This window comes from Pimephales promelas, chromosome 10, assembly GCF_988280905.1.
Source record: "Pimephales promelas chromosome 10, fPimPro1.hap1.1, whole genome shotgun sequence".
NCBI lineage: Eukaryota > Metazoa > Chordata > Actinopteri > Cypriniformes > Leuciscidae > Pimephales > Pimephales promelas.
The window spans coordinates 35,799,179-35,825,044 of NC_142778.1; the positions used below are offsets into that span (position 1 = coordinate 35,799,179).

Here is a 25,866-nt window from a genome sequence, read left to right on the forward strand (position 1 = left end):
ATGCATGCATATTTATATGATTATATATGCATGCATATATATATATATATATATACATACATACACACATGCTCACACACATTTACTGTATATATAGTGCTCAAGGTGCTTCGAGTTTAAAATAAAATAAAAAATGTATTCAACAAGGATGCATTAAATTGATCACAAGTGACATTACAGATATTTTATATTTTAAATTTCTATTTTAAAAAAATACTGTTCTTTTAAACTTCCTATTCATCAAATAATCCTAAAAATAAAACATAAAAAAAAATTCAACATTGATAAATAATAATCACAAATGTTTCATATTATAATGATTTCTGAAGGATCATGTGACACTGAAGACTGGAGTAATGATGCTGCAGATTCAGCTTTGATCAAAGGAATAAATTAAACTTTAAAATAGAAAACAGTTATTTTAAATTGGAATAATATTTCAAAATATTACTGTTTTTAATGCATTTGTGATCATATAAATGCAGCCTTGGTGAGAAGAAGAGGCTTCTTTACATTTTTTGTAACTTCTGAACAATAGTGTGTAGTATATATGAAGAGTTCAGATGCAAAAGCCTCTAAGTGCCATTTGAAATTTTCTTCTAGAATAATCATTTTTATCAAGCTTGTATTTTTAAGTTCAGTGATTTCACTTAAATGGCAATGATAATTACCTATTCATTGTTATTTAAGTGAAATTACTGAACTTAAATATACAAGTTTGATAAAAATCATCATTAAAGAAGAAAATTTCAAATGGCATTTAGAGGCTTTTGCATCTGAACTCTTCATATATATATATATATATATATATATAATTACAAACATGCAGTTGATGTATAGAAAAGAGCAGCGTGAACATTTCTCAAAACATCTACTTTTGTGGTCCACAGAAGAAAATACATGTAGATGAGTAAATTATGACTATTCCTGTAATAAATCCATCCATCTTGCAGTAAAGGATATTGATCATGTGTGCGTTGTCTCTTGGCTAGTGAATCTTCATCACTGATGCCGGCCATCAGGTATCTGAGTCCGGTCACCCATGTCCTCGCTTCCTCTGAGTTTGAGGTCACCAAGTCCAGAGACTCCATGTGATTTCCGTGGTAAATAGTGAAACAACAGCTCGGATCAAAGCTCCCTTCTGCATGGCGATGGAAGATGTCAGACTGTCGACCTTCGGTGACCTTGTAGAGTGAGTCGATGGTGACTGGGGAGAGAGAAAAGAGAAAATGAACCCCTGAAAGAAGGACCCAGTAGCGATGGGTGACCAAAATGTAGAGATACATTCATTAGCAAAAGCCTTGCCAGCAGCGATTTGACCCACATTAATCAGCTACAATAAAGGATATGCTTGGGTGAACACTTCCATTTAAAAAGAAATGAACAGAAGCTGTTAATGAAACAAATCTGATTCTGTAACTGAATCAACAATTATTTGGAGAGGCAAAATATGACAGTTCTCCCCTTTATTACGTGTGAGTCTCTTTCACTTTTAAAAAAAACCCTATCATGGATTTTTTAAAAATGACTGTTCATATGGTGTGGACTATAGCTCTAAGGGAATGAAAACATCCTGCAAAGATTTATATCTGAAAGTGCACCGTATATAAAGTTATTGTCTTTCAAAAGTGAGAGTCGACTCTGAGTCTATGAAATAAATTGTTTTTGAAACGAGTCATTAGTTGTTTCGTCGTGACGTAGATACAAAACATTAGCTCATTGGCCGCTCCCAACAACTGCGCGCGCAGACGGGAGTGTGAACTTGAAGTCTAGTCTAGTCTCGTGTGCATTTGGACTCGGAATTGACTCGTACTCGAATATTTTTTTTTTAGGACTCGGACTTATTCCCGAGTCCACTCGAGTTCAATTCAAAATATTTTTCATGATTATTAATGTATGTTAATAAAATATTTCTTTAAATTGATTGACACGCCCAGTGATTGGTGATTTTCTAGTGCGCAACTGCGCATGACAAATTGTAATAAAATTGCTTTTAACACCACCTACTATGTGGCCTTTTTACGCTAAACTGATCATATTTTTTAAACTCTAAGTAAATTCAGTGAAAATAAAGGATTTCTCTAAGTAAATAAAAGTAAATTAGGTAATCAACCCTCACTGGTCTCAGTCTCGACTCGGACTCGACCGTCTCTGGTATCGGACTCGACTCGGACTCGACTCTCTATGGACTTGGTCTTGACTCGGACTCGACTCTCTATGGACTCGGTCTTGACTCGGACTCGACCGTCTCTGGTCTCGGACTCGACTCGGACTCGACTCTCTATGGACTCGGTCTTGACTCGGACTCGACTCTCTATGGACTCGGTCTTGACTCGGACTCGACTCTCTATGGACTCGGTCTTGACTCGGACTCGACCGTCTCTGGTCTCGGACTCGACTCGGACTCGACTCTCTATGGACTCGGTCTTGACTCGGACTCGACTCGGACTCGACTCTCTCAGGTCTCGGTCTTGACTCGGACTCGACTCAGACTCGACCGTCTCTTGTCTCGGACTCGACTCGGACTCGACTCTCTATGGACTCGGTCTTGACTCGGACTCGACTCTCTCTGGTCTCGGTCTTGACTCGGACTCGACTCTCTCTGGTCTCGGTCTTGACTCAGACTCGACCGTCTCTGGCCTTTTTACGCTAAACTGATCATATTTTTTAAACTCTAAGTAAATTCAGTGAAAATAAAGGATTTCTCTAAGTAAATAAGAGTAAATTAGGTAATCAACCCTCACTGGTCTCAGTCTCGACTCGGACTCAACCGTCTCTGGTATCGGACTCGACTCTCTATGGACTTGGTCTTGACTCGGACTCGACTCTCTATGGACTCGGTCTTGACTCGGACTCGACTCGGACTCGACCGTCTCTGGTCTCGGACTCGACTCTCTCTGGTCTCGGTCTTGACTCGGACTCGACCGTCTCTGGTCTCGGACTCGACTCGGACTCGACTCTCTATGGACTCGGTCTTGACTCGGACTCGACTCTCTATGGACTCGGTCTTGACTCGGACTCGACTCTCTATGGACTCGGTCTTGACTCGGACTCGACCGTCTCTGGTCTCGGACTCGACTCGGACTCGACTCTCTATGGACTCGGTCTTGACTCGGACTCGACTCGGACTCGACTCTCTCAGGTCTCGGTCTTGACTCGGACTCGACTCAGACTCGACCGTCTCTTGTCTCGGACTCGACTCGGACTCGACTCTCTATGGACTCGGTCTTGACTCGGACTCGACTCTCTCTGGTCTCGGTCTTGACTCGGACTCGACTCTCTCTGGTCTCGGTCTTGACTCAGACTCGACCGTCTCTGGCCTTTTTACGCTAAACTGATCATATTTTTTAAACTCTAAGTAAATTCAGTGAAAATAAAGGATTTCTCTAAGTAAATAAGAGTAAATTAGGTAATCAACCCTCACTGGTCTCAGTCTCGACTCGGACTCAACCGTCTCTGGTATCGGACTCGACTCTCTATGGACTTGGTCTTGACTCGGACTCGACCGTCTCTGGTCTCGGACTCGACTCTCTCTGGTCTCGGTCTTGACTCGGACTCGACTCGGACTCGACCGTCTCTGGTCTCGGACTCGACTCGGACTCGACTCTCTATGGACTCGGTCTTGACTCGGACTCGACTCTCTATGGACTCGGTCTTGACTCGGACTCGACTCTCTATGGACTTGGTCTTGACTCGGACTCGACTCTCTATGGACTCGGTCTTGACTCGGACTCGACTCGGACTCGACCGTCTCTGGTCTCGGACTCGACTCTCTCTGGTCTCGGTCTTGACTCGGACTCGACTCGGACTCGACCGTCTCTGGTCTCGGACTCGACTCGGACTCGACTCTCTATGGACTCGGTCTTGACTCGGACTCGACTCTCTATGGACTCGGTCTTGACTCGGACTCGACTCGGACTCGACCGTCTCTGGTCTCGGACTCGACTCGGACTCGACTCTCTATGGACTCGGTCTTGACTCGGACTCGACTTTCTCTGGTCTCGGTCTTGACTCGGACTCGACCGTCTCTGGTCTCGGACTCGACTCGGACTCGACTCTCTATGGACTCGGTCTTGACTCGGACTCGACTCTCTCTGGTCTCGGTCTTGACTCGGACTCGACTCTCTCTGGTCTCGGTCTTGACTCAGACTCGACCGTCTCTGGTCTCGGACTCGACTCGACTCTCTATGGACTCGGTCTTGACTCGGACTCGACTCGACTCTCTCAGGTCTCGGTCTTGACTCGGACTCGACTCAGACTCGACCGTCTCTGGTCTCGGACTCGACTCGGACTCGACTCTCTATGGACTCGGTCTTGACTCGGACTCGACTCTCTCTGGTCTCGGTCTTGACTCGGACTCGACTCTCTCTGGTCTCGGTCTTGACTCGGACTCGACCGTCTCTGGTCTCGGACTCGACTCGGACTTGACTCTCTCTGGTCTCGGTTTCGACTCGGACTCGAGTGAGGTGGTCTCGACTACAACACTGACACATTCAAATACTTCAGCTGAATCGCATCATGTCGAGAAGACGCTGTGTTCTACATCGCAAAGACAGTTCAGCCACTTGTTTTCATTGCTCAGGGACGAGCATGTGAAGAATCAGTGGTTAGAGTTCATATTGCTTTGCAACGCCCGAACCTTGTGTTATCATCATTTTAATGACGAATCATTCAAAAACATAAATGAATTCAAATCTGTATTCGCAAGCCGGTTGTTCCCGAAGGAGGGCTCAGTATCCAGTGTATATGGATCAGGTTCGTCCTCCTTCGAATCACAATCTGTAAGTATTATTAATAATGTTTGCTGTTATGTTTTCTGTAGCATGCACAATACAATTATATTGTGTTGTGTGTGTTGTGTACACTCCGCGCAGCTTCTAAGCGGGGTAAAGTTAGTTTTGTTTTTGATATTCACCAGACATTAAAGGGTTAGTTCACCCAAAAATGAAATTAAGTCATTAATTACTCACCCCCATGCTGTACCAACCCCGTAAGACCTTCGTTCGTCTTCGGAACACAAATGAAGATATTTTTGATTAAATTTGAGAGCTGTATAACTACCACATTGGCTCCTAAGGGAATGATACTTGACGGCCCAGAAAGTCAATGAAGAAAATGTTTAAATATCCCAAGTGACTACCGTGGCTCAACTATAAGTTTCTCAAGCGACGAGAATACTTTTTGTGCGAAAAAACAAACAAAAATAACGACTTTATTCGACTATTCCTTTTCTTCCTTGTTGGCCTGAAACGAGACTTCCTTAGATTTCCACGACGCAGGACTGAAGTAGTTGAAGGAGATCGCAATTCGCGCATGCGTCGTGGAAATCTAAGGAAGTCTTGTGAACCCAACCTTTAGTGTTGGAGGCCGAGAGTTCGTTGTGTTGCTTTATGTCCGGTACACATGTGATTTTGGGCTGTCCTAGACGAAAGATGGCCAATCATGGAGATGATTATGGCTCATAATCAGTGATACATCGTACAGTGAGAGAGGTTTTGAGACCTTGTGATGATCTTCTGAGTTTCAGAGATTCAGCGTGATCATTTCATTGTGTTTACTGCTAAGACCTCGTCTACTGATGAGCCAATACACACGACGTATTGAACTTATAGGATTTCTAAATCGCAGTCTATAGCAGGCATTACATGAAACTCTGGACAGCCTCTGCAGGCACTGTGTGCTTCCTTGCCTTCCGTCTTATCAAACATCCAAACACAAACCAGCCTCTGAGTCTCTCAGCAATGCCTTTTCAAAGAGATATTTCACCCAAGCATGAAAATTCTGTCTCTTTTACACACACTCATGTCATTTCAGAGTCGAATGCTGTTATTATTTTTGGGAAACATGAAAAAATAGATGTTTTGAAACCACTTCACACACAGCTCTGGCCATGCAATAACAGTCTATAGTGACTACAGCCGTCAGGCTCCGAAAGCACAAATATCACAAACAAAAGCACCAAAAAAGTGCTTTTTATTCCAAGTCATCATCTACGATTGCTTTGTGTGAGGAACAGAGACTGAAATTAAACCATTTCATCATTGCTGCAAACCTTATGAATTGATTTCTTTTGCTGAGCACAAAAGAAGATGTTTTGGAGCTCAATGTTTAACCTCCATCAACTGTTTGGTTACCCATATTCTTCTAAATATCTTCTGACTGAATTTCATTTTTGGATGAATTATCCTTTTAAAATTTAACTTCACTGATTTTCAACCCAATTGGTTACATATATGTTACCTGGACAGAGAAATTCACATTTATTTGGCAGCTATAAAGTCTTTTGACAGCTCTAGTGCTTTCATGAAAACATCCAGTTTGAAATGTTGAATGTTTCTCAGTTTTTTCATTTCAAGTTGAAATATCCCTTTAAAGTCCCCCTGTGGTGAAAATCAAGCTTTTAATGTTGTTTATATGTCTATGTGGTGTTTTTAATCTACTTTCAGACAAACCGTCGACAGCATTGCTGAGTGTTTTTTGTAGTAAACCAAAGACAGTCTCAAAAACACAATTTGAAATCGCTGGTGTTTCTGATGTCACAAATGACCCTGTAACCAATCAGATCAACGTGTGATCGTCAACCAAAGGATCTCTGAGCTGAGTGAGTGAGTTGAGGCGGGGCTCATTTGCATATTCATAGAACTGCGCATACTAAATGAGGCGAGGGTGTCGAGTTACATTCAAGATATTTTAAGGTGTGAAGAATTTTCTTCCAGGTAAAGTATTGACTACAGCGGGACTTTAAATTTTAACGAGGAATTGAATACGGTATAGATCAAATTTGGATCACATTTTTTATGCTAGTTTGTTTTGTGGTCATTATATGGCAAGAGATGCGTAAAGATTCATCAGAATTTTTTCCTTTTGTGTTTCACTGAATAAAAAAACAACAGCGTATTGTTTTGGAATGACACAAGGAGAAAATAAAATTACTTTTTTTTAATTTCTGAATGAACTTGGTGCAACCCACATCTTTAACTTAACTGTCACCGTCTCACAGGTGGGACGCTTGCCATTATATTTTTAAAACAATAATATCTTAGAAAAGACCTTAAGTAATATTGACAAACTACGTATATATCATTTGAAAGCGTACACTCTCTAGTTTCCATATTTTGTGATTGATTTTCAAAATAATTTACACAGGAGCCGTAATTTCTCAAATTTCTCAAACAAGAATATTTTCATACTCATAAAGCGTGTTCAGACCTTTATTTTGAAATAGCAATGAACATGAAAAATCATGAAAAAAAGTTAGAAACCTCAGTTTGATTTCATGCCAAGAGTTCAAAAGATAGCATCCATTCAATTATTTTAGAAAAAAGGGTCTGAAAATGTTTTAAATATTACGAAAAAATAAATAAATTCAACATTTGTGTTATGGCAATAAGCTATAATGCGCATGCGTGTTCTTTGTATGTGATTCCTAGAGGTTGAATTCATATCAAAATCTGCCAAACTTCCCATACTACTTCTGAATAGGATTTCTACTTCATAAATTGTGTGAAATTTGTGGAAATAAAAGTTCACATCACTCCAAACACATATGGAAATGGAGGCGCCCTTATATGGGCAGTAATGGAGTCTGGTTGTGCCCTAGTGGAAGCGTTCGGTACTGCGCCCAAACAAAATCTCACTGAAAGCTCATTTTTTGAGATATCAACCTAAAATTTGAAACACAACTTGTTCAGATTTTTGGCTTTGATTTTTCTGCAGTTTGTTTTGAAAATATATATTTTATATAAAATATGATATATTTTTTTTTACATTGTACATTTCTATAAACTCAAACTTCTCTAACTTTTTTTCTGTTTCCCTTTCTTAATTTATTTCACTTCGAAAAAAATCTGCCAAATGTCTTCTTTAAAACGAGACCAATCTTACATCTATATTCCAAAGCATTCTTGAATTTCAACCATTTAAGTTTGAAATGAGCATTTCCATGTCTATTCAAAAAAGCGGGGGTGACAGTTAAGAGGTTAACACTTCCGGTTATGATAATAATCTTATCAAACAGCAGTGGAGTCACATCGATCCCTTAACCTGACAATGATCTCGGCTCTTTTTTTATATGATGTCTTATCTAACGAGAGCGGTTCACAAACATGACGGCAGCGAGGTGGGGTGAAAGAGGGTGAGATGGAGGGGGACAATAGCACTCGAGCTTTTTTTAACTGTACTGTGCAATAATCCACCCATCTGGGCTAGGTCAGATCAGCTCCGCTAACAAAAGCCTGAAGTGAACATGGAGAGAGGAGTGAACAGGATTTATTTCCAGCACAGTAACAGGGAAAAAACGAGCGCTTATGTTATGCAGGATTCACTTCACCCAAACAAGTGACACAGATTGTGAGAGAGCGGTGTGTTTCTGGAAGCCCCTGGCCTGTGATTCACACACAGCCATTATGTAAGCGAGGAGAGACACTCCACATATCAAAATCTACACGGCTGCTTTGATGGGGAAGCAGAAGGTGGCAAGTAATACACAGACACTAAAAGAGAGCGAGGGTGACGAACAAGAAAGAGACATCAAGAAAGAGACAGAAAGAGAGAGATCAGTAAACCACAGATGTGGAACACTGGAAGCAGATTGTTTCGTCACTAGATGTTTCCATCCAAATAGGGATTTTAATGTAAAACATTGGAATATCACATTGGATGTTATTAGTTCGGGGGGAAAACGGTGCAAAATAGAAAAATAAAGCTTCTGATTTTTTGAGGCAAAGACGTCGTTTCCATTCGTGGTCGAATATGTAAATTAGGGGAGAGCGGGGCACAACCTAACGCATTTTGGTTTTGGCTCAATTAATTAAAAAATAATTAGGTTAGATTAATATTTTTTTTACACAAGCAACATACACATCTCTGCTACAAATGAACACTTTCATACCATTTTCGTACAGTTGCACTGAAAGTGACAGAAGTGCAAATGTTACAACTTAATTGTTAGTTGTAACACACATAATTCAGTACAATTTTATTTGAATAGTTTGACATTGTTTGTGCATCTGTATAGGCAGACATCCATACATCCATCCCTTATCCAATCATCCTTTTGTTATGGATCAATATCATGGATAGAGACGTAGAAAAGGGCGATAAATAATAATAAATAAAATGATAAAATATTGTAACTGCAATTAAATTAGATTTGTGTGTGGCAGCTGCATGTACAATTATTATTATTGATAATAATAACAGTCATAATAATACAAATGAGCTCAAAATAAAAATTTAAAGGGTTTATTGCATTAAAAACAGGCCATATTTTTTAATAAATAAACAAGTTATCATTCATAGTACACTCAATTTTAAACATTTTAAATTCCAACTTTGTTTGTGAACGTCCAACAAAGTTAAATGTCTACTCAAACCTGAAAAGTTGTGCGGCTCCGTTTTCATTTGATTATCATTGTACACTTGGCGGGCTTGTTTGTAACACTGTGTTACAACTAACCCCGCTGTATTTTACATATTTTTAAGCCTAGCTAACAGTCGCTAGGAATTGCTGACATGTTTCAAAACGGTGCTACACTGTTAGACCTTACCAGGTTTTTTACAGTAAAATAAAACTCAAGTTAACTAAAAAAATACAACTTATTAGTTTTAGTGCATTTTTACAACACTGTTGCCAGTAATTTACTGTAAAAATGCACTAAAACTCAAATTAACTAAAAAAATACAACTTATTAGTTTTAGTGCATTTTTACAACACTGTTGCCAGTAATTTACTGTAAAAATGCACTAAAACTCAAGTTAACTAAAAAAATACAACTTATTAGTTTTAGTGCATTTTTACAACACTGTTGCGAGTAATTTACTGTAAAAATGCACCAAAACTCAAGTTAACTAAAAAAATACAACTTATTAGTTTTAGTGCATTTTTACAACACTGTTGCGAGTAATTTACTGTAAAAATGCACCAAAACTCAAGTTAACTAAAAAAATACAACTTATTAGTTTTAGTGCATTTTTACAACACTGTTGCCAGTAATTTACTGTAAAAATGCACTAAAACTCAAGTTAACTAAAAAAATACAACTTATTAGTTTTAGTGCATTTTTACAACACTGTTGCCAGTAATTTACTGTAAAAATGCACTAAAACTCAAGTTAACTAAAAAAATACAACTTATTAGTTTTAGTGCATTTTTACAACACTGTTGCGAGTAATTTACTGTAAAAATGCACCAAAACTCAAGTTAACTAAAAAAATACAACTTATTAGTTTTAGTGCATTTTTACAACACTGTTGCGAGTAATTTACTGTAAAAATGCACCAAAACTCAAGTTAACTAAAAAAATACAACTTATTAGTTTTAGTGCATTTTTACAACACTGTTGCCAGTAATTTACTGTAAAAATGCACTAAAACTCAAGTTAACTAAAAAAATACAACTTATTAGTTTTAGTGCATTTTTACAACACTGTTGCCAGTAATTTACTGTAAAAATGCACTAAAACTCAAGTTAACTAAAAAAATACAACTTATTAGTTTTAGTGCATTTTTACAACACTGTTGCGAGTAATTTACTGTAAAAATGCACCAAAACTCAAGTTAACTAAAAAAATACAACTTATTAGTTTTAGTGCATTTTTACAACACTGTTGCGAGTAATTTACTGTAAAAATGCACCAAAACTCAAGTTAACTAAAAAAATACAACTTATTAGTTTTAGTGCATTTTTACAACACTGTTGCGAGTAATTTACTGTAAAAATGCACTAAAACTCAAGTTAACTAAAAAAATACAACTTATTAGTTTTAGTGCATTTTTACAACACTGTTGCCAGTAATTTACTGTAAAAATGCACTAAAACTCAAATTAACTAAAAAAATACAATTTATTAGTTTTAGTGCATTTTTACAACACTGTTGCCAGTAATTTACTGTAAAAATGCACTAAAACTCAAGTTAACTAAAAAAATACAACTTATTAGTTTTAGTGCATTTTTCCAACACTGTTGCGAGTAATTTACTGTAAAAATGCACTAAAACTCAAGTTAACTAAAAAAATACAACTTATTAGTTTTAGTGCATTTTTACAACACTGTTGCCAGTAACTTACTGTAAAAATGCACTAAAACTCAAGTTAACTAAAAAATACAACTTATTAGTTTTAGTGCATTTTTACAACAGTTTACAACAATGTTGCCAGTATTTTACTGTAAAAAACCTGGTAAGGTCTAACAGTGTATGTTTGAGCCAACAAGACAGTGATTAAGGCAATATAAAAGTTAGATTTGAAAACGTATACACCCAACTCAGAAACCGGAAAAAAAATCTATGATGAAAAAATTTACTTGCATGGTCTCAAAACACTCTTTGTCCAGTATCTTCATGAAATATAGTCAAAACTATATGGAGACCGTCTTCTGGCAGCGAGAGAAAAAGAGCAGAAAGACAGCCTGGTTGAACCTGACGAACTATGTAAAACATCCGTGTTACATTTAACCCCGCGTTAGGTTGTGCCCCGCGCTCCCCTACACATGTAATTTAAATGAAATGTAAAATATGTAAATGGCATTAACTGAATCTGAAAAAAACCCTACATTTACCCGCTCATTGACCTTGTAGAAATCAGGACAGAAGTGGCTTAAAGTGGACAGAAGAGTCATATTTTACATATGAAACCAAATCTTTCAACATCTGGGTGTGTGTTTGACTTACTCTTGGCTTTCTCGCTCTTGCGAGACGGTCTCCAGCGGATGCAGGAACGGTGTTCGTCCAGATAGAAGAGCCGGACCAGACCTTTGGAGCCGTTCTTCAGCTTCACCATCTGAGTCCCCGACTGCATCACACTCATGCATCGCTCAACTGCGAGAACAAAACAAACACACACATGGGCACTTGAACAGTGAACGATGTAAAAATGGGTTCTGTCGCTAAATATAAGGAACAGCTGACGGATAAATTGTTTGATAACCTCAATTTGGACCTTGAACCGTTTGGTTCCCATTGAAGTCCATTATATGGAGAAAAATTCTGGAATGTTTTCATCAAAAAAAAACTTAATTTCTTTTCGACTGAAGAAAGAAAGACATGGACATCTTGGATGACATGGGGGTGAGTAAATTATCAGCAAAAGATTTGTTTTTTTTAAAACTGAAGCAGACTCTGAGAGCTCCAACATGATGCAACATAGCAGAGGTTTCCTGCAAGCCAGCTCTTCTTGACGGAGTGAGATAGAAACTCTCTGTCCCACAGGCCCACTACGACCAATCGGCTTCACATCGCCTGACAGATCTGACGGTCTCTAAATAAAACTAAGGCTGGCTCTCTGCAAAACAGACAAGCTCGAGCGGAGAACCCGTTCGCGTGTGCGTGCTTTTCCTTCAAAATCACGCGTGTGCTTCGGCTCATCGCCTCCATCAGAGGAAAACAAAGTCTGAAAACTCTCTCTGTGAACCTACTGAAACACACAATCCTCTCCTGTCAGTGTGCTTTCAGGTCACCAAGGAGAATCCCATATGTGAAATCGAGCAGATGAAACTGTTGTGTGCGTGAAGCACGTGTGTGTGTTCTCCATCTGAGGGGCTGGTGGGAGGAACGAGCTCTTGGGTGAAATACAGCGGGAGAGATGGGATTTTCTGTATACAGGAGACAAACACAATTAATAGTCTGTTTCCTAACAAAGCACAACTTAAAGGAGTAGTTCACTTTTAAAAAAATTTTTGCGTTCTCTGAGAAACATATACTTTTTTTTATTAGTGGGGGTGGGGGGTATGGAAGCTTGATATGATCTCGCAATTGCGAAATATGAAGACAGAATTCTGAGAAATAAAGTCGCAATTGTGAGAAAAAAAAGACAGAATTGAGACTTTTTATCTGACAATTATGACTTTTTTTCTCACAATTGCGAGTTTACATCTCGCAATTCTGGCTTTATAACACATAATTGCGAGTTCATATCTTGAAATTCTGACAGCTTTTCTGAGGATTGCGCGTTATCAGGCCAGATGTAAGGGAAAAAAAGACTAACTTTTTCCACCTCAGAATAGTTTATATCACGCAATTCTGACTTTACAACAAGCAATTGCGACTTTAAATCACGCAACTCTGACTTTATATCTCGCAATTCTGACTTTATATCTCGCAACTCTGACTTTATATCTCGCAATTCTGACTTTATATCTCATAATTCTGACTTTATATCACATAATTCTGACTTTATATCTCGCAATTCTGACTTTAAATCTCGCAATTCTGACTTTATATCACATAATTCTGACTTTATATCACGCAATTCTGACTTTATATCTCGCAACTCTGACTTTATATCTCGCAATTCTGACTTTATATCACATAATTCTGACTTTATATCAAGCAATTCTGACTTTATATCAGCAATTCTGACTTTATCACGCAATTCTGACTTTAAATCAAGCAATTCTGACTTTATATCTCGCAATTCTGACTTTACATCACACAATTGCTACTTTATATCACACAAAACTTTTTTCCCCTCAGAATAGTTTATATCTCGCAATTCTGACTTTATATCTCGCAATTCTGACTTTATCACGCAATTCTGACTTTACAACAAGCAATTGCGACTTTAAATCATGCATTTCTGAATTTTTTAACACGCAATTGCGACTTTATATCACGCAAAACTTTTTTCCCCTCAGAATAGTTTATATCGTGCAATTCTGACTTTATATATCTCGCAATTCTGACTTTATATATCTCGCAATTCTGACTTTATATCTCGCAATTCTGACTTTACAACATGCAATTCTGACTTTATATCACGCAATTCTGACTTTATAGCACATAATTCTGACTTTATATCTCGCAATTCTGACTTTATATCACATAATTCTGACTTTACAACACACAATTCTGACTTTATATCTCGCAATTCTGACTTTATATCTCGCAATTCTGACTTTATATCACATAATTCTGACTTTATATCACATAATTCTGACTTTACAACACACAATTCTGACTTTATATCTCGCAATTCTGACTTTATATCTCGCAATTCTGACTTTATATCTCGCAATTCTGACTTTATATCACGCAATTCTGACTTTATATCACACAATTCTGACTTTATATCAAGTAATTCTGACTTTATATCTCGCAATTCTGACTTTATATCACATAATTCTGACTTTATATCACATAATTCTGACTTTACAACACACAATTCTGACTTTATATCTCGCAATTCTGACTTTATATCTCGCAATTCTGACTTTATATCTCGCAATTCTGACTTTACAACACGCAATTCTGACTTTATATCTCGCAATTCTGACTTTATATCACATAATTCTGACTTTACAACACACAATTCTGACTTTATATCTCGCAATTCTGACTTTATATCACGCAATTCTGACTTTATATCAAGTAATTCTGACTTTATATCTCGCAATTCTGACTTTAAATCAAGCAATTCTGACTTTATATCACACAATTCTGACTTTAAATCAAGCAATTCTGACTTTATATCACGCAATTCTGACTTTAAATCAAGCAATTCTGACTTTATATCACACAATTCTGACTTTAAATCAAGTAATTCTGACTTTATATCTCGCAATTCTGACTTTAAATCAAGCAATTCTGACTTTATATCACACAATTCTGACTTTAAATCAAGCAATTCTGACTTTATATCACGCAATTCTGACTTTATATCACACAATTCTGACTTTAAATCAAGTAATTCTGACTTTATATCTCGCAATTCTGACTTTAAATCAAGCAATTCTGACTTTACAACACGCAATTCTGACTTTATATCAAGTAATTCTGACTTTATATCTTGCAATTCTGACTTTAAATCAAGCAATACTGACTTTATATCACATAATTGTGACTTTACAACAAGCAATTCTGACTTTATATCTCACAGTTCTGACTTTACAACACGCAATTCTGACTTTAAATCAAGCAATTCTGACTTTATATCACGCAATTCTGACTTTAAATCAAGCAATTCTGACTTTATATCACGCAATTCTGACTTTAAATCAAGCAATTCTGACTTTATATCACGCAATTCTGACTTTATATCACATAATTCTGACTTTACAACACGCAATTCTGACTTTATAACTCGCAATTCTGACTTTACAACACGCAATTCTGACTTTAAATCAAGCAATTCTGACTTTATATCACATAATTCTGACTTTACAACACGCAATTCTGACTTTATATCTCGCAATTCTGACTTTACAACACGCAATTCTGACTTTATATCAAGCAATTCTGACTTTATATCTCGCAATTCTGACTTTATATCATGCAATTCTGACTTTATATCTCGCAATTCTGACTTTATATCTCGCAATTATGAGAAATAAAGTCAGAAATACAAGATGTAAACTCGCAATTGTGAGAAAAAAAGTCCGAATTGTGAGATGAAAAGTCGCAATTACCTTTTTTATTTTTCATTCTGTGGCGGAAACAAGCTTCCATAGGCGGGCAAGTGAACACAAAAGCATTAAAAATATTTTTTCTTGCATCTCATTTTTTTTTTAGTCATTACCATGTCCATTTAGGGGCTCCGTATAATATAAATCATTAATCACTGATGTGTTTAATTTACATGAGAGGATCAAACCTGGTGTGAAATGTTTTCACACAGAATATTTAATATACACAAACGTGAGTCCAAATTAGAGCTTTTTTTGTCCTTTTTGAGTTTATGTTTCGATATAACTGTATGCCTTAATGGTATGGAAAAAGAACAGTAAATCATACTGGTTTATATCAACATAAGGGCGAGTAAATGATGACAGAACTAAAAGAAGAAAAAAGGCAGCTCTGGTGCAGTGAAATATTGTTACACAATGTCTTAAGTGTCTCTATGACTTCCGGTTGTTACCTTCTGAACATCAGAGATCATCTAAGCACCATATATTTGCCTAATATTATGGATCTATTTCAGTTTATGTCGAACACATGCTTGAACACAGCAGTACTGGGAAGGATATAGATCAGTTGGAGACGGGTTTAACATAATCGACAGGACAATCGAGAAGGATTTAAAAACTAATCTCACTCTCATAGAGGCGTCAACATTGATGTAGATGCACACACTCGTAAACAGCCGAGACACACACTTCTCTGCTAGATTAAAAGGGCATAATGGATGAAGGCTCAGACATTGTGCGCCAATTCACGGCCTGTGATGATGAAGTGGAATTAACATTTCTGAAAATTAATTAAAAAATACAGTACATTAGAGCGAGATAAGGAAAAGTACTCCATATGCTCCAATTCACACTGGATGAACAGAAGGTCGCTGAGCTAAGATGCTTATGAAGAACCCATGTTAGATATGGGTCTCTGGGTAAAAACAATGAATATGACCTAGATTATAAAAGCCAGACATTGAAAGATCATGTTTTACATTGATCTAAATCTACAAAGGATCCAGAAATATCCCTCTCTAGCTTCTATCCCTTTCACAGACTCATCTATTCATCTAAAAAATGAGAGCAAGAGTGCGGCACCATCCTCTTACTGTCCCGACCAAACCAGGCCCACTTTCACTATCAGCACTTCACAGATTGGGACGCAATCCACAATCCAATTAGATTTGACATGACCATGAATGACAATGCTTTCTATTCCTCATTTGAAACACCCACTAACCCTGTTTCTTTTCCTCTCTCACCCTCTCCAAACACTGACGCTCACTTTGCACCCAGAGAGAAGACCGATAGTAGGTACCGAGTGTGGTGCCAATTAAACAGAAATATATGTTTATATTGACCAAAACACCACTAATTATTGCGGAAAGTTAGCCTACTTTTAAAAGTAATGCATTACAATATCTTGTTACTCCCTAAAAAACTTATATTAAACTAATATTTTGTTACTCCCTTACTTATTATGACGTTACTTTTGCACGCCCCACATTTTGAGAACCACTGCACTAAAGTCATTTTTGCTCATTAGCATAGTTGAATTGGATCATCGAAGGACAGTAGCAAAGACATAATAAAGTAAGATTGAATACATAAAGTATATTTGTGTCATTTAACATAATTACTCGTTGCAAGTTCAATACTTTGGGTTTGTATTTCACTTTCAAAAGTCCACTTGTTTTCAATAATTTTATCCTCATCTTTGATCACCAAAATTACAAATTTAAACGTTTATTCCTTGAAAAAAAAATCTTCATGCCTTAAAATAGTTTGAATGTAACTCTATGAAGTGGCTCTATGAATATGCAAATAAGCCCCGCCTCCGCTCACTCACTCAGCTCAGAGATCCACTGGTTGACGATCACACGTTGATCTGATTGGATACAGGTTTCCTTGAAAAAACATTTCCATGTCTTAAAATAGCTCGAATGTAACTCGACACCATCGCCTAATTTAGTTTACGTGGTTCTATGAATATGCAAATGAGCCCCGCCTCCACTCACTGACTCAGAGATCCACTGGTTGACGATCACACGTTGATCTGATTGGTTACAAGGTTGTTTGTGACGTCAGAAACACCAGCGATTTCAAAGTGTGTTTTTGAGACTGTCTTTGGTTCACTGCAGTTTTAACTTTTAAGGAGAATATACTGTTGAATTATTAATTTGTACACACGGTTTGTCTTGAAGCGCATTAAAACACCTCATAGATATACAAACTAAACTACAATCGATTTTTTCAACAGGCCAGGGGAATACTGAATATGTATTTTTGTGCAAGTGAGATGAGTAAATCCATGCTCTTATTTAGGCTAGATCTACAAAGCTGAATTTTCAGCATCATTACTCTAGTCTTCAGTGTCACATGACCAAAAAAAACTAAATTTTATTCTACTGTCTCTCAACCATATGTCACATATTTACATGTTAATGTAAAAACGAGGGGGAGAGATAGAAAACAAGGAAAGAGAGATTCTTAAGTGCAGACTCTCTTGAAACAAGCCCGTCCTATAATGAAAGATTCAGGTCACTCTCCAAAGTATATTAAGATAGTGTGTGACAGAATAGTCTTATTAAGTGCTTGGTTTAGTCTGGCTTCCAATGTTCTTGTTCTGTTAATTTAGGTATTATTAATCTACTCTTTTGCCTTTGGGGCGTCAGATTGCAAATCTTTTTTATTCCACCATTAAGATTTCTGTTGTTCCAGAGTTTCTGAACTAGAAAAGTAATAACGAAAATGGGATCCAATAAAAGCAGAATATATATTCACAGACAGACGTAACAATACTGCAGTTCAGTACGCACACACATAAAACTTTCCCAAAACTTTTCTCTCTCACTCTCTTGCTCTTTATGAAGTTTCAGTGATCGCAAAGTCCCTGTCAGTGAGCGTTACTGAAGAAGAAAACTATTGATTTTCATTCTCATGAAAGCACTGTCCTGAAATAAACCCTCTCTCAGGATCTCATTCTGTATGTCTTCGTCTCCAGCTGGGTTTATAAGTACATAAGTTTGTAGCACATGTTGCAATGCAGACGTGAGCAGCAACAAGCTACAGGGGAATGGAGACTTGAGCTTTATTTCAAAACTTAGGGCCCTATTTTAAGGATCTAAGCTCATGTTCTAAAGCGCACAATTCAAGTGCACTTATTCCACTTTTGCTAGTTTAAAGGTGCCATCTTGCACATAAAATCAAATCATATTCCATATTCCCTAACAGATGGGGGCAGTATACCTCCAGAAAGTGAGTTGTGCCGCGGCCGCGCGCACTCTCACGTCTTCAAACAACACAAACGAGCGCTGTTTTGCTCTCTCTTTCTCGCGCATATTATTCAAATCATTTGACGTGATAGTAAAAGTTTGGAAGACTGCAGTTTCACGATATTAATCGATTCTCATTTTTATGAACCGATATCAATTCTTAAATCTCAAGAATCGATTAGTCATCCTGTTTCATTTGAATGAATGGGACATTGTATCGCGGCTGCGTACATCCAAAAAAATGCAATAATCTTTGTCCTTTGTTACTATTGATTTGAAACAAAGTCTCAATTTTCAAATTACGTCCATTTTCTTTAGAAATTCAAAAACATAAATAGCGTTTTGGCGCTGTGGCGTGAGATCGCTCTGGAGAAGCAGCAGCGCTGATCTCTCTTCCGGCTTAATAATACCAGTCACAGCGCCAAATAAACATGAATGAGCATCTGAAAGTGTGTTAAAGATAGAGTACAACTTATCGAAATCCGGATCATGTCACAGGCTGTTCCCTGAATCCTTAACAACTTTTGCTGATAATTTACTCACCCCTGTCCTGTGTCATCCAAGATGTCTATTTTCGAAAAGAAATTAAGGTTTTTGATGAAAACATTCCAGGATTTTCTACATATAATGGACTTCAATGGGAACCAAACGGTTCAAGGTCCAAATGAGAGTTTCAGTGCAGCTTCAACGGTCTTTAAACGACACCAGACGATGAATAAGGGTCTTATCAAGCGAAACGATCGCTCATTAAAAAAATAAATTAAAAAGTTTAAGTTTTATAAGCACAAATGCTCGCCTTGCTCTCTTCTGTTCGAACTCGTTCATCAAAATGAACAAATCTTTTTCCGAGTCTTGACTCGAAGGGTCCTAGATAAGACCCTTATTCATCATCAGCACGAAATAAACATGAATGAGCATCTGAAAGTGTGTTAAAAGATAGAGTAAAGCTTCGAGTAAAAATCGAAATCCGTATCATGTCACACTGATTCGCTCAATCTGCGTTTCAACCGTGGAAAGATGTCAGTTAAACAGCTTGTAATCAATGTATCGTCATATTTACCTCAGAAAACCCACATAAACTCATTAGTCAGCTAGAAAAATAACTCTAGAGAGGAGCATTTTGCTAAATATATACACCATATTACATATGCATTATAATCTTAATGTTCTTCAATATTGAATGCATATTTGAATAAATATGGCAAGTTTTTATGACAGCCACCAAAATTAAATGTTTATATTTCATATAATCTTCTTATTATAAAAATAAATAAAAGTGTAATTTAAGTGTTTGTATAGCTACAAAACAGTTCATTATTACCTTCATATTAGGCTAATGAAGCCTACAACTAGACTCCCATAGTTTACAGCATTAGTTAAGAGATTTGATTCTCTTGAGAAAAATTGCCATTTATTGTAACTGACATCCAAAATAATCGATATTGAATCGAAATCGAACCGAATTGCAAGCTTGTGAATCGAAATCGAAGCGAATTGTGAAATTTGTGTCAATACCCAGCCCTAATGCTTATGCATGACATTCACAGATGTTATTCCAACCGCATTAACAGAACAATCGCACCATGGTTCATTTTAATCCAACCAAACATGCCAAGCGTGAACACACCCGGCCTAAGAGAATAAAATCGCATCTCATTTCTTGGGTGCACGGCATTTCAAATCATCCGATCCATCTCGGTTAAGGACGCAGTCTTAAGGCTAATTCACACTACAACGACAGACGGAAACCAATGCAGACAATCACCAGATGAGGCTACAACACTTCTCAAATATTCCTCGACCTGACAAACGCGATGAGAACAAAAGCAGACCAACGGCAACAGATGCCAACAGGGTTAACACGCTAATCTGAAACGTGTCGGTTGACGTTTGTTTGTCGTCTGTGTGAATTAGCATTTTGAAGGCAGCTCCCCTACAGGCAGTAGACCGCAAAGTCAGCTCACTACCTTGAGATTTCTTCTGACAGGATACCCTGTAGCAAATGTTTATGCAACATATAAACAAAGAATTTCTTTGCTTTTTTGTTTAGCTTCCAGCTCCTGGTGAGAGTTTTTGTGAAATGTTGACACTACGGATCAGAAGATCTCTAGGCTTCTGTTCCCCCGTGCAAGCAAAGCTGTACTTTGGATAAATAGTTGGTGGCTTTCTACAACCCACACTTTAAGTAACCCTCGCACATTTGTATCTCAAAGACCAACTCAAGCACAAAATAAAAACACTGTGTGCTGCCTACGTTTCCAAATAGACTTGTTTTGAAGGAAGGTGGATTACTGTGGGCTCATGCTATGGACTCATGGGAGTGTGATGAGAATTTTAAAAAACATGGATGCAACAGTACATCAAGGACACTCAAGAACATCCGTGAGGACACATGCTCTCCAATAGAGAGCCTAAGTCCCTCCCCTTCCGGTCGACCACCATGGGACTTTATTTCGGAAAAATATTGAATGGTAGTCAATGGCGAGAGACAACAAATCAGTGTTGTAGTCGAGACCACCTCACTCGAGTCCGAGTCTAGACCGAGACCAGAGAGAGTCGAGTCCGAGACCAGAGACGGTCGAGTCCGAGTCGAGACTGAGACCAGTGAGGGTTGATTACCTAATTTACTTTTATTTACTTAGAGAAATCCTTTTTTTTTTTACTGAATTTACTTAGAGTTTAAAAATATGATCAGTTTAGGGTAAAAAGGCCACATTTGTAGGTGGTGTTAAAAGCAATTTTATTACATGCGCAGTTGCGCACTAGAAAATCACCAATCACTGGGCGTGTCAATCAATTTAAAGAAATATTTTATTAACATACATTAATAATCATGAAAAATATTTTGAATTGAACTCGAGTGGACTCGGGAATAAGTCCGAGTCCTAAAAAAAAAATATGTTCGAGTACGAGTCAATTCCGAGTCCAAATGCACACGAGTCCATGACAAGACCAAGACCATTAAAATATGGTCTCGAGTCCAAGTCTCGAGTACTACAACACTAGGGCTGGGTATTGAGACAAATTTCACAATTCTATTCGATTTCGATTCACAAGCTTGCAATTCGATTCGATTCGATATCGATTATTTTGGATATCAGTTACAATAAATGGCAATTTTTCTCAAGGAAATCAAATCTCTTAAATGCTGTAAACTATGGTCTATAAATATAGTCTAGTTGTAGCCTACTAGGCTTCATTAGCCTAATATGAAGGTAATAATGAACTGTTTTGTAGCTATACAAACACTTAAATTACACTTTTATTTATTTTTATAATAAGAAGATTATATGAAATATAAACATTTAAATGGTGGCTGTCATAAAAACTTGCCAGATTTATTCAAATATGCATTAAATATTGAAGATCACTAACGAGTGTGGACTAACGAGTTTATGTGGGTTTTCTGAGGTAAATATGACGATACATGACATTGAAGCTGTTTAACTGACGTCTTTCCACGGTTGAAACGCAGATTGAGCGAATCAATGTGACATGATACGGATTTCGATAAGTTGTACTCGATCTTTTAACACACTTTCAGATGCTCATTCATGTTTATTTGGCGCTGTAACTGGTATTATTAAGCCCGAAGAGAGATCAGCGCTGCTGCTTCTCTGGAGCTGCGCCAGAGCGATCTCACGCCACAGCGCCAAAACGGCAAAACGCTATTTATGTTTTTGAATTTCTAAAGAAAATGGACGTAATTTGAAAATTGAGACTTTGTTTCATATCAATAGTAACAAAGCAGGACAAAGATTAGTGCGATTTGTTGGATGTGCGCAGCCGCGATACAATGTCTCATTCATTCAAATGAAACAGGATGACTAATCGATTCTTGAGATTTAAGAATCGATGTCGGTTTGTAAAAATGAGAATCGATTAATATCGAGAAATCGATATTTATTACCCAGCCCTATACAACACTGCAACAAATATTTTGATCTCGTTTGAATTGTGCCCTGAATTACACATATGATGTTTGTCAATTTAAAAGATACATTTTAAAGTAAAGAAAGTTGCAGTTTGATGTAAAACTGTTGAGGTATAAGACTGTGAAAATACGCAATTACAAAGACTACAAACCCCAAAGGCGCACATTTTCTCTCAATGAATGAAGCTAACTTTACTGAGGCTAATGTCTGTCATTGTTTCTACAGTCTTACGTTATAATCGTAACGTTACGCCGTCCTACCTGAGTGTTTTGTACCAGACTGCACACTAGGGTTGGGTATCGAGAATCGAGTATCGATTGGAACCGGGACTAACTTTTCGTTTTTCCCGGAATCGTTCAAAAGTTAAAATTTCGATTCCTAGTTTCGATATTCACAGTCCGCCGAGCGGAAGAAGAAACCGCTGAACACCACCAATGAAGAAGCGTCTACCGGAAGTGTTGGCATAACCGCGCGAGTCGAACATGAGTAGCTTACGTCGGCGGTCCAAAGTGTGGCTTCACTTTTCTAAAAATAACGAAATCTCGGCAAAATGCAAAATTTGTGACAAAAGGAGTATTTTTACAGAAGGATTATTTCCTTCAGAAAGGCCGTTGGTTAGCAAGGTTAGCTAAACTTTTTTGACCCTCTTAGAAGAATCGGAATCGAGAATCGTTAGGAACCGGAATCGAAACAAAGAATCTGAATCGGAATCAGAATCGTTCAAAATAGGGGTGTGCGATATGACGATTTTTAATCGTGGACGATTAAAATGTCTCCACGATCTGCTTTTGAAGAAATATCGTAGTATCGTGTTACAGTGCCTTCTATCAGTTCAGTTCTGGCGCCTCCGTCTCTCAACTGTACAACGCGACATAGCACACATGATCACACGTTAAGGAATAGGTACGGGACACCGCAATTCACAAAAGTTCATTATTTGCATAAGCCTTGCCAGTTAAACATTTAATTCACGCGCTGATCCGCTGTTCTAACGTGCGCTTTCCTGACCGCATAACCCCCGATGCTCACATGCACTAGAAGCCTGTCAAACAGTGCCTGAATACTGGACTAAGTTCTCTCGAGTCTTATTAAGCTAATACTGTTAAATACACACAATGTTTACATAAACAGGCTATCTCTAAAGTGAAAGCAAACATTTGAGAGAATATCTGGTGTAATATGCGTCTATATTAAACGCGTCGCGTGCTGGTCTAAAAGCAACAGGAATAAATAGTAGCCTACTGCCGCTTGTCCTTAAAGGGACAGTTCACAAAAAAAAAAAAAAAAAAAAATCCGTCATTATTTACTCACTCTAATGTTGTTCCAAACCTGTATTAATTTCTTTCTTGTGCTGAACACAAAAGACATTTTTTTTTTATGTGGGTAACCAAACAGTTGTTGGTCCCCATTAACTTCCAGGAGAGAACCTATAAAAAAAAACTATAAGGGGACCAGCAACTGTTCGGTTACCCACATTATTCAAAATAACTTTTATTTTCAACAGAAGAAAGAAACTTATTCGGGTTTAAAACATCTTGAGAGAGTAAATTAAGACAATTTTCATTTTTGAGGGAACTATCCCTTTAGTGTTAATAAAAAAAAAAAAACACAAGGAGAAAATCACTCACTGACTGAGAACTTTAATATATCTTTAATAAGTATCAATTTATTCAGTGAAGTCTATGTAGTGTTTTCATATTTGTTCATTTAATTACTTCAATGCAACTGCTAAATACACCTACTGCATCTGAAAAAATAAAGCACTATTTATTTAATATGAATATTAATTTGTGTAATGTTTATCTTGTCTTATTTTTTTAATAACAAAGAAAATAATGACAAAGATTTTTATCTTCGCCACTGGCCTAAATGTGTGGCTTTCTTTTTTCTTTTGTTACCTAAGGCTTTGTTTTTAACATAGGGACATTAGTTTGGCTGTAATGAACAGCCACTTGCAAAATATTAAAACCAACTTGAAAAAGAATCGTGATAAAAAATCGTGATCGTGATTTTCCTAAAAAAATCGTGATATGATATTTTTTCCATATCGCCCACCCCTAGTTCAAATTCAAACGATACCCAACCCTACTGCACACACACACGAGCAGCGGATCTCGTTTCGCTTCCTGGGAGATGTAGTTCACAGAGCGATTTTCACATAAAACTAAATGTTACTCTTCTGTTTTATGACAAACTGCGACGTTTTTGACTTTCAGAATTATCTTTTAAATTGACAAACATCATATGTGTAATTGAGGGCACAGTTCAGACGGAATAAAAAGATAAGTTGTCTCTCGCCATTGACTACCATTCATATTTTTTCCGAAATAAGGTCCCATGAGCCGGAAGCGGAGGGGCGGGACTTAGGCTCTCTACTGACTCAGAACACCAACTCAATTGGGATTTGTGGCGAGCCAAACTGGAGGGTGTGAAGGAATGCCCAGGAGGGCCAAAGGTCACATGCTGCCGCTCTTGACGTTACAACTAAGGGTCATCAATTAGATCTCTAAATTAAGAAATCCATTTTAATGAGTGGCCAGGACTAATGAACAGTTAACAATGGTCTCTCTCCCTCGTCCTCCTATTGTCGTTGTTCTCACGAGTCTCTCCAGCTCATTTGAAACAAATTAGTCTCGTGTTGAGTAAATCTTCACGGCCGATTACTGCGTTCTGCACAGTGGGGACTCGGCACTGATCTCGAGGGAGAGGAGCGAGGGAACGAAACGTGTTCATTAGGCGAACACTTGAGAGAGAAGGATTGATAAGACAAGAGCCCCTCGCTTTAGGACGCCAGCCAACTGCACTCTGGGGCAAAAAATGAATGAATGTATTGAAATCGTATATTGCAATGTATTTATTCCCATATACTGTATAAATGATTTTTCTTTTGCATAAATTCATGAATGTCACATTTATGTCTTCTTTAGTTAATAGTTTCTTAGGCAGCATTTCCACTGCAGGTCTTGATTCCCAATTCCAATTTGTTGATTATATGCAATTTTTTTGACGAAAGTGACCCTTGACATTAACACTCGCCAACCCACCAAATGCGTGTGTATTTCAGCCGTGGAGTGTAACGCAGTCACTCAAACTAGCCATTTTGGTGGGTTTAATTTTAATTATAATACATTTTCAGTTGAAGTCTTTTAAAAAGGCATCTGAAATAATGCTAACACTTTACAATAAGGTTCATTAGTTTACATTAGTAAATGCATTAACTAACATGAACTGACGATGAGCAATGCATTAGTTACAGTGTTTATTAATCTTTGTT

At 37.5% G+C, this 25,866-nt stretch overlaps 1 protein-coding gene across 1 annotated transcript in view; it reads right to left on the bottom strand.

The window, feature by feature from the left end:
• plch1 (phospholipase C, eta 1) overlaps positions 1-25,866 on the bottom strand; it is a 107,281-nt gene that overhangs the window by 49,042 nt on the left and 32,373 nt on the right. The window contains exons 3-4 of the mRNA XM_089116547.1: positions 11,670-11,816; positions 965-1,207 (exon numbers count right to left, since the gene is read on the bottom strand). Of these exons, the coding sequence (XP_088972673.1) occupies positions 965-1,207; positions 11,670-11,816 (390 nt within the window). The remainder of the gene's footprint in view (positions 1-964; positions 1,208-11,669; positions 11,817-25,866) is intronic.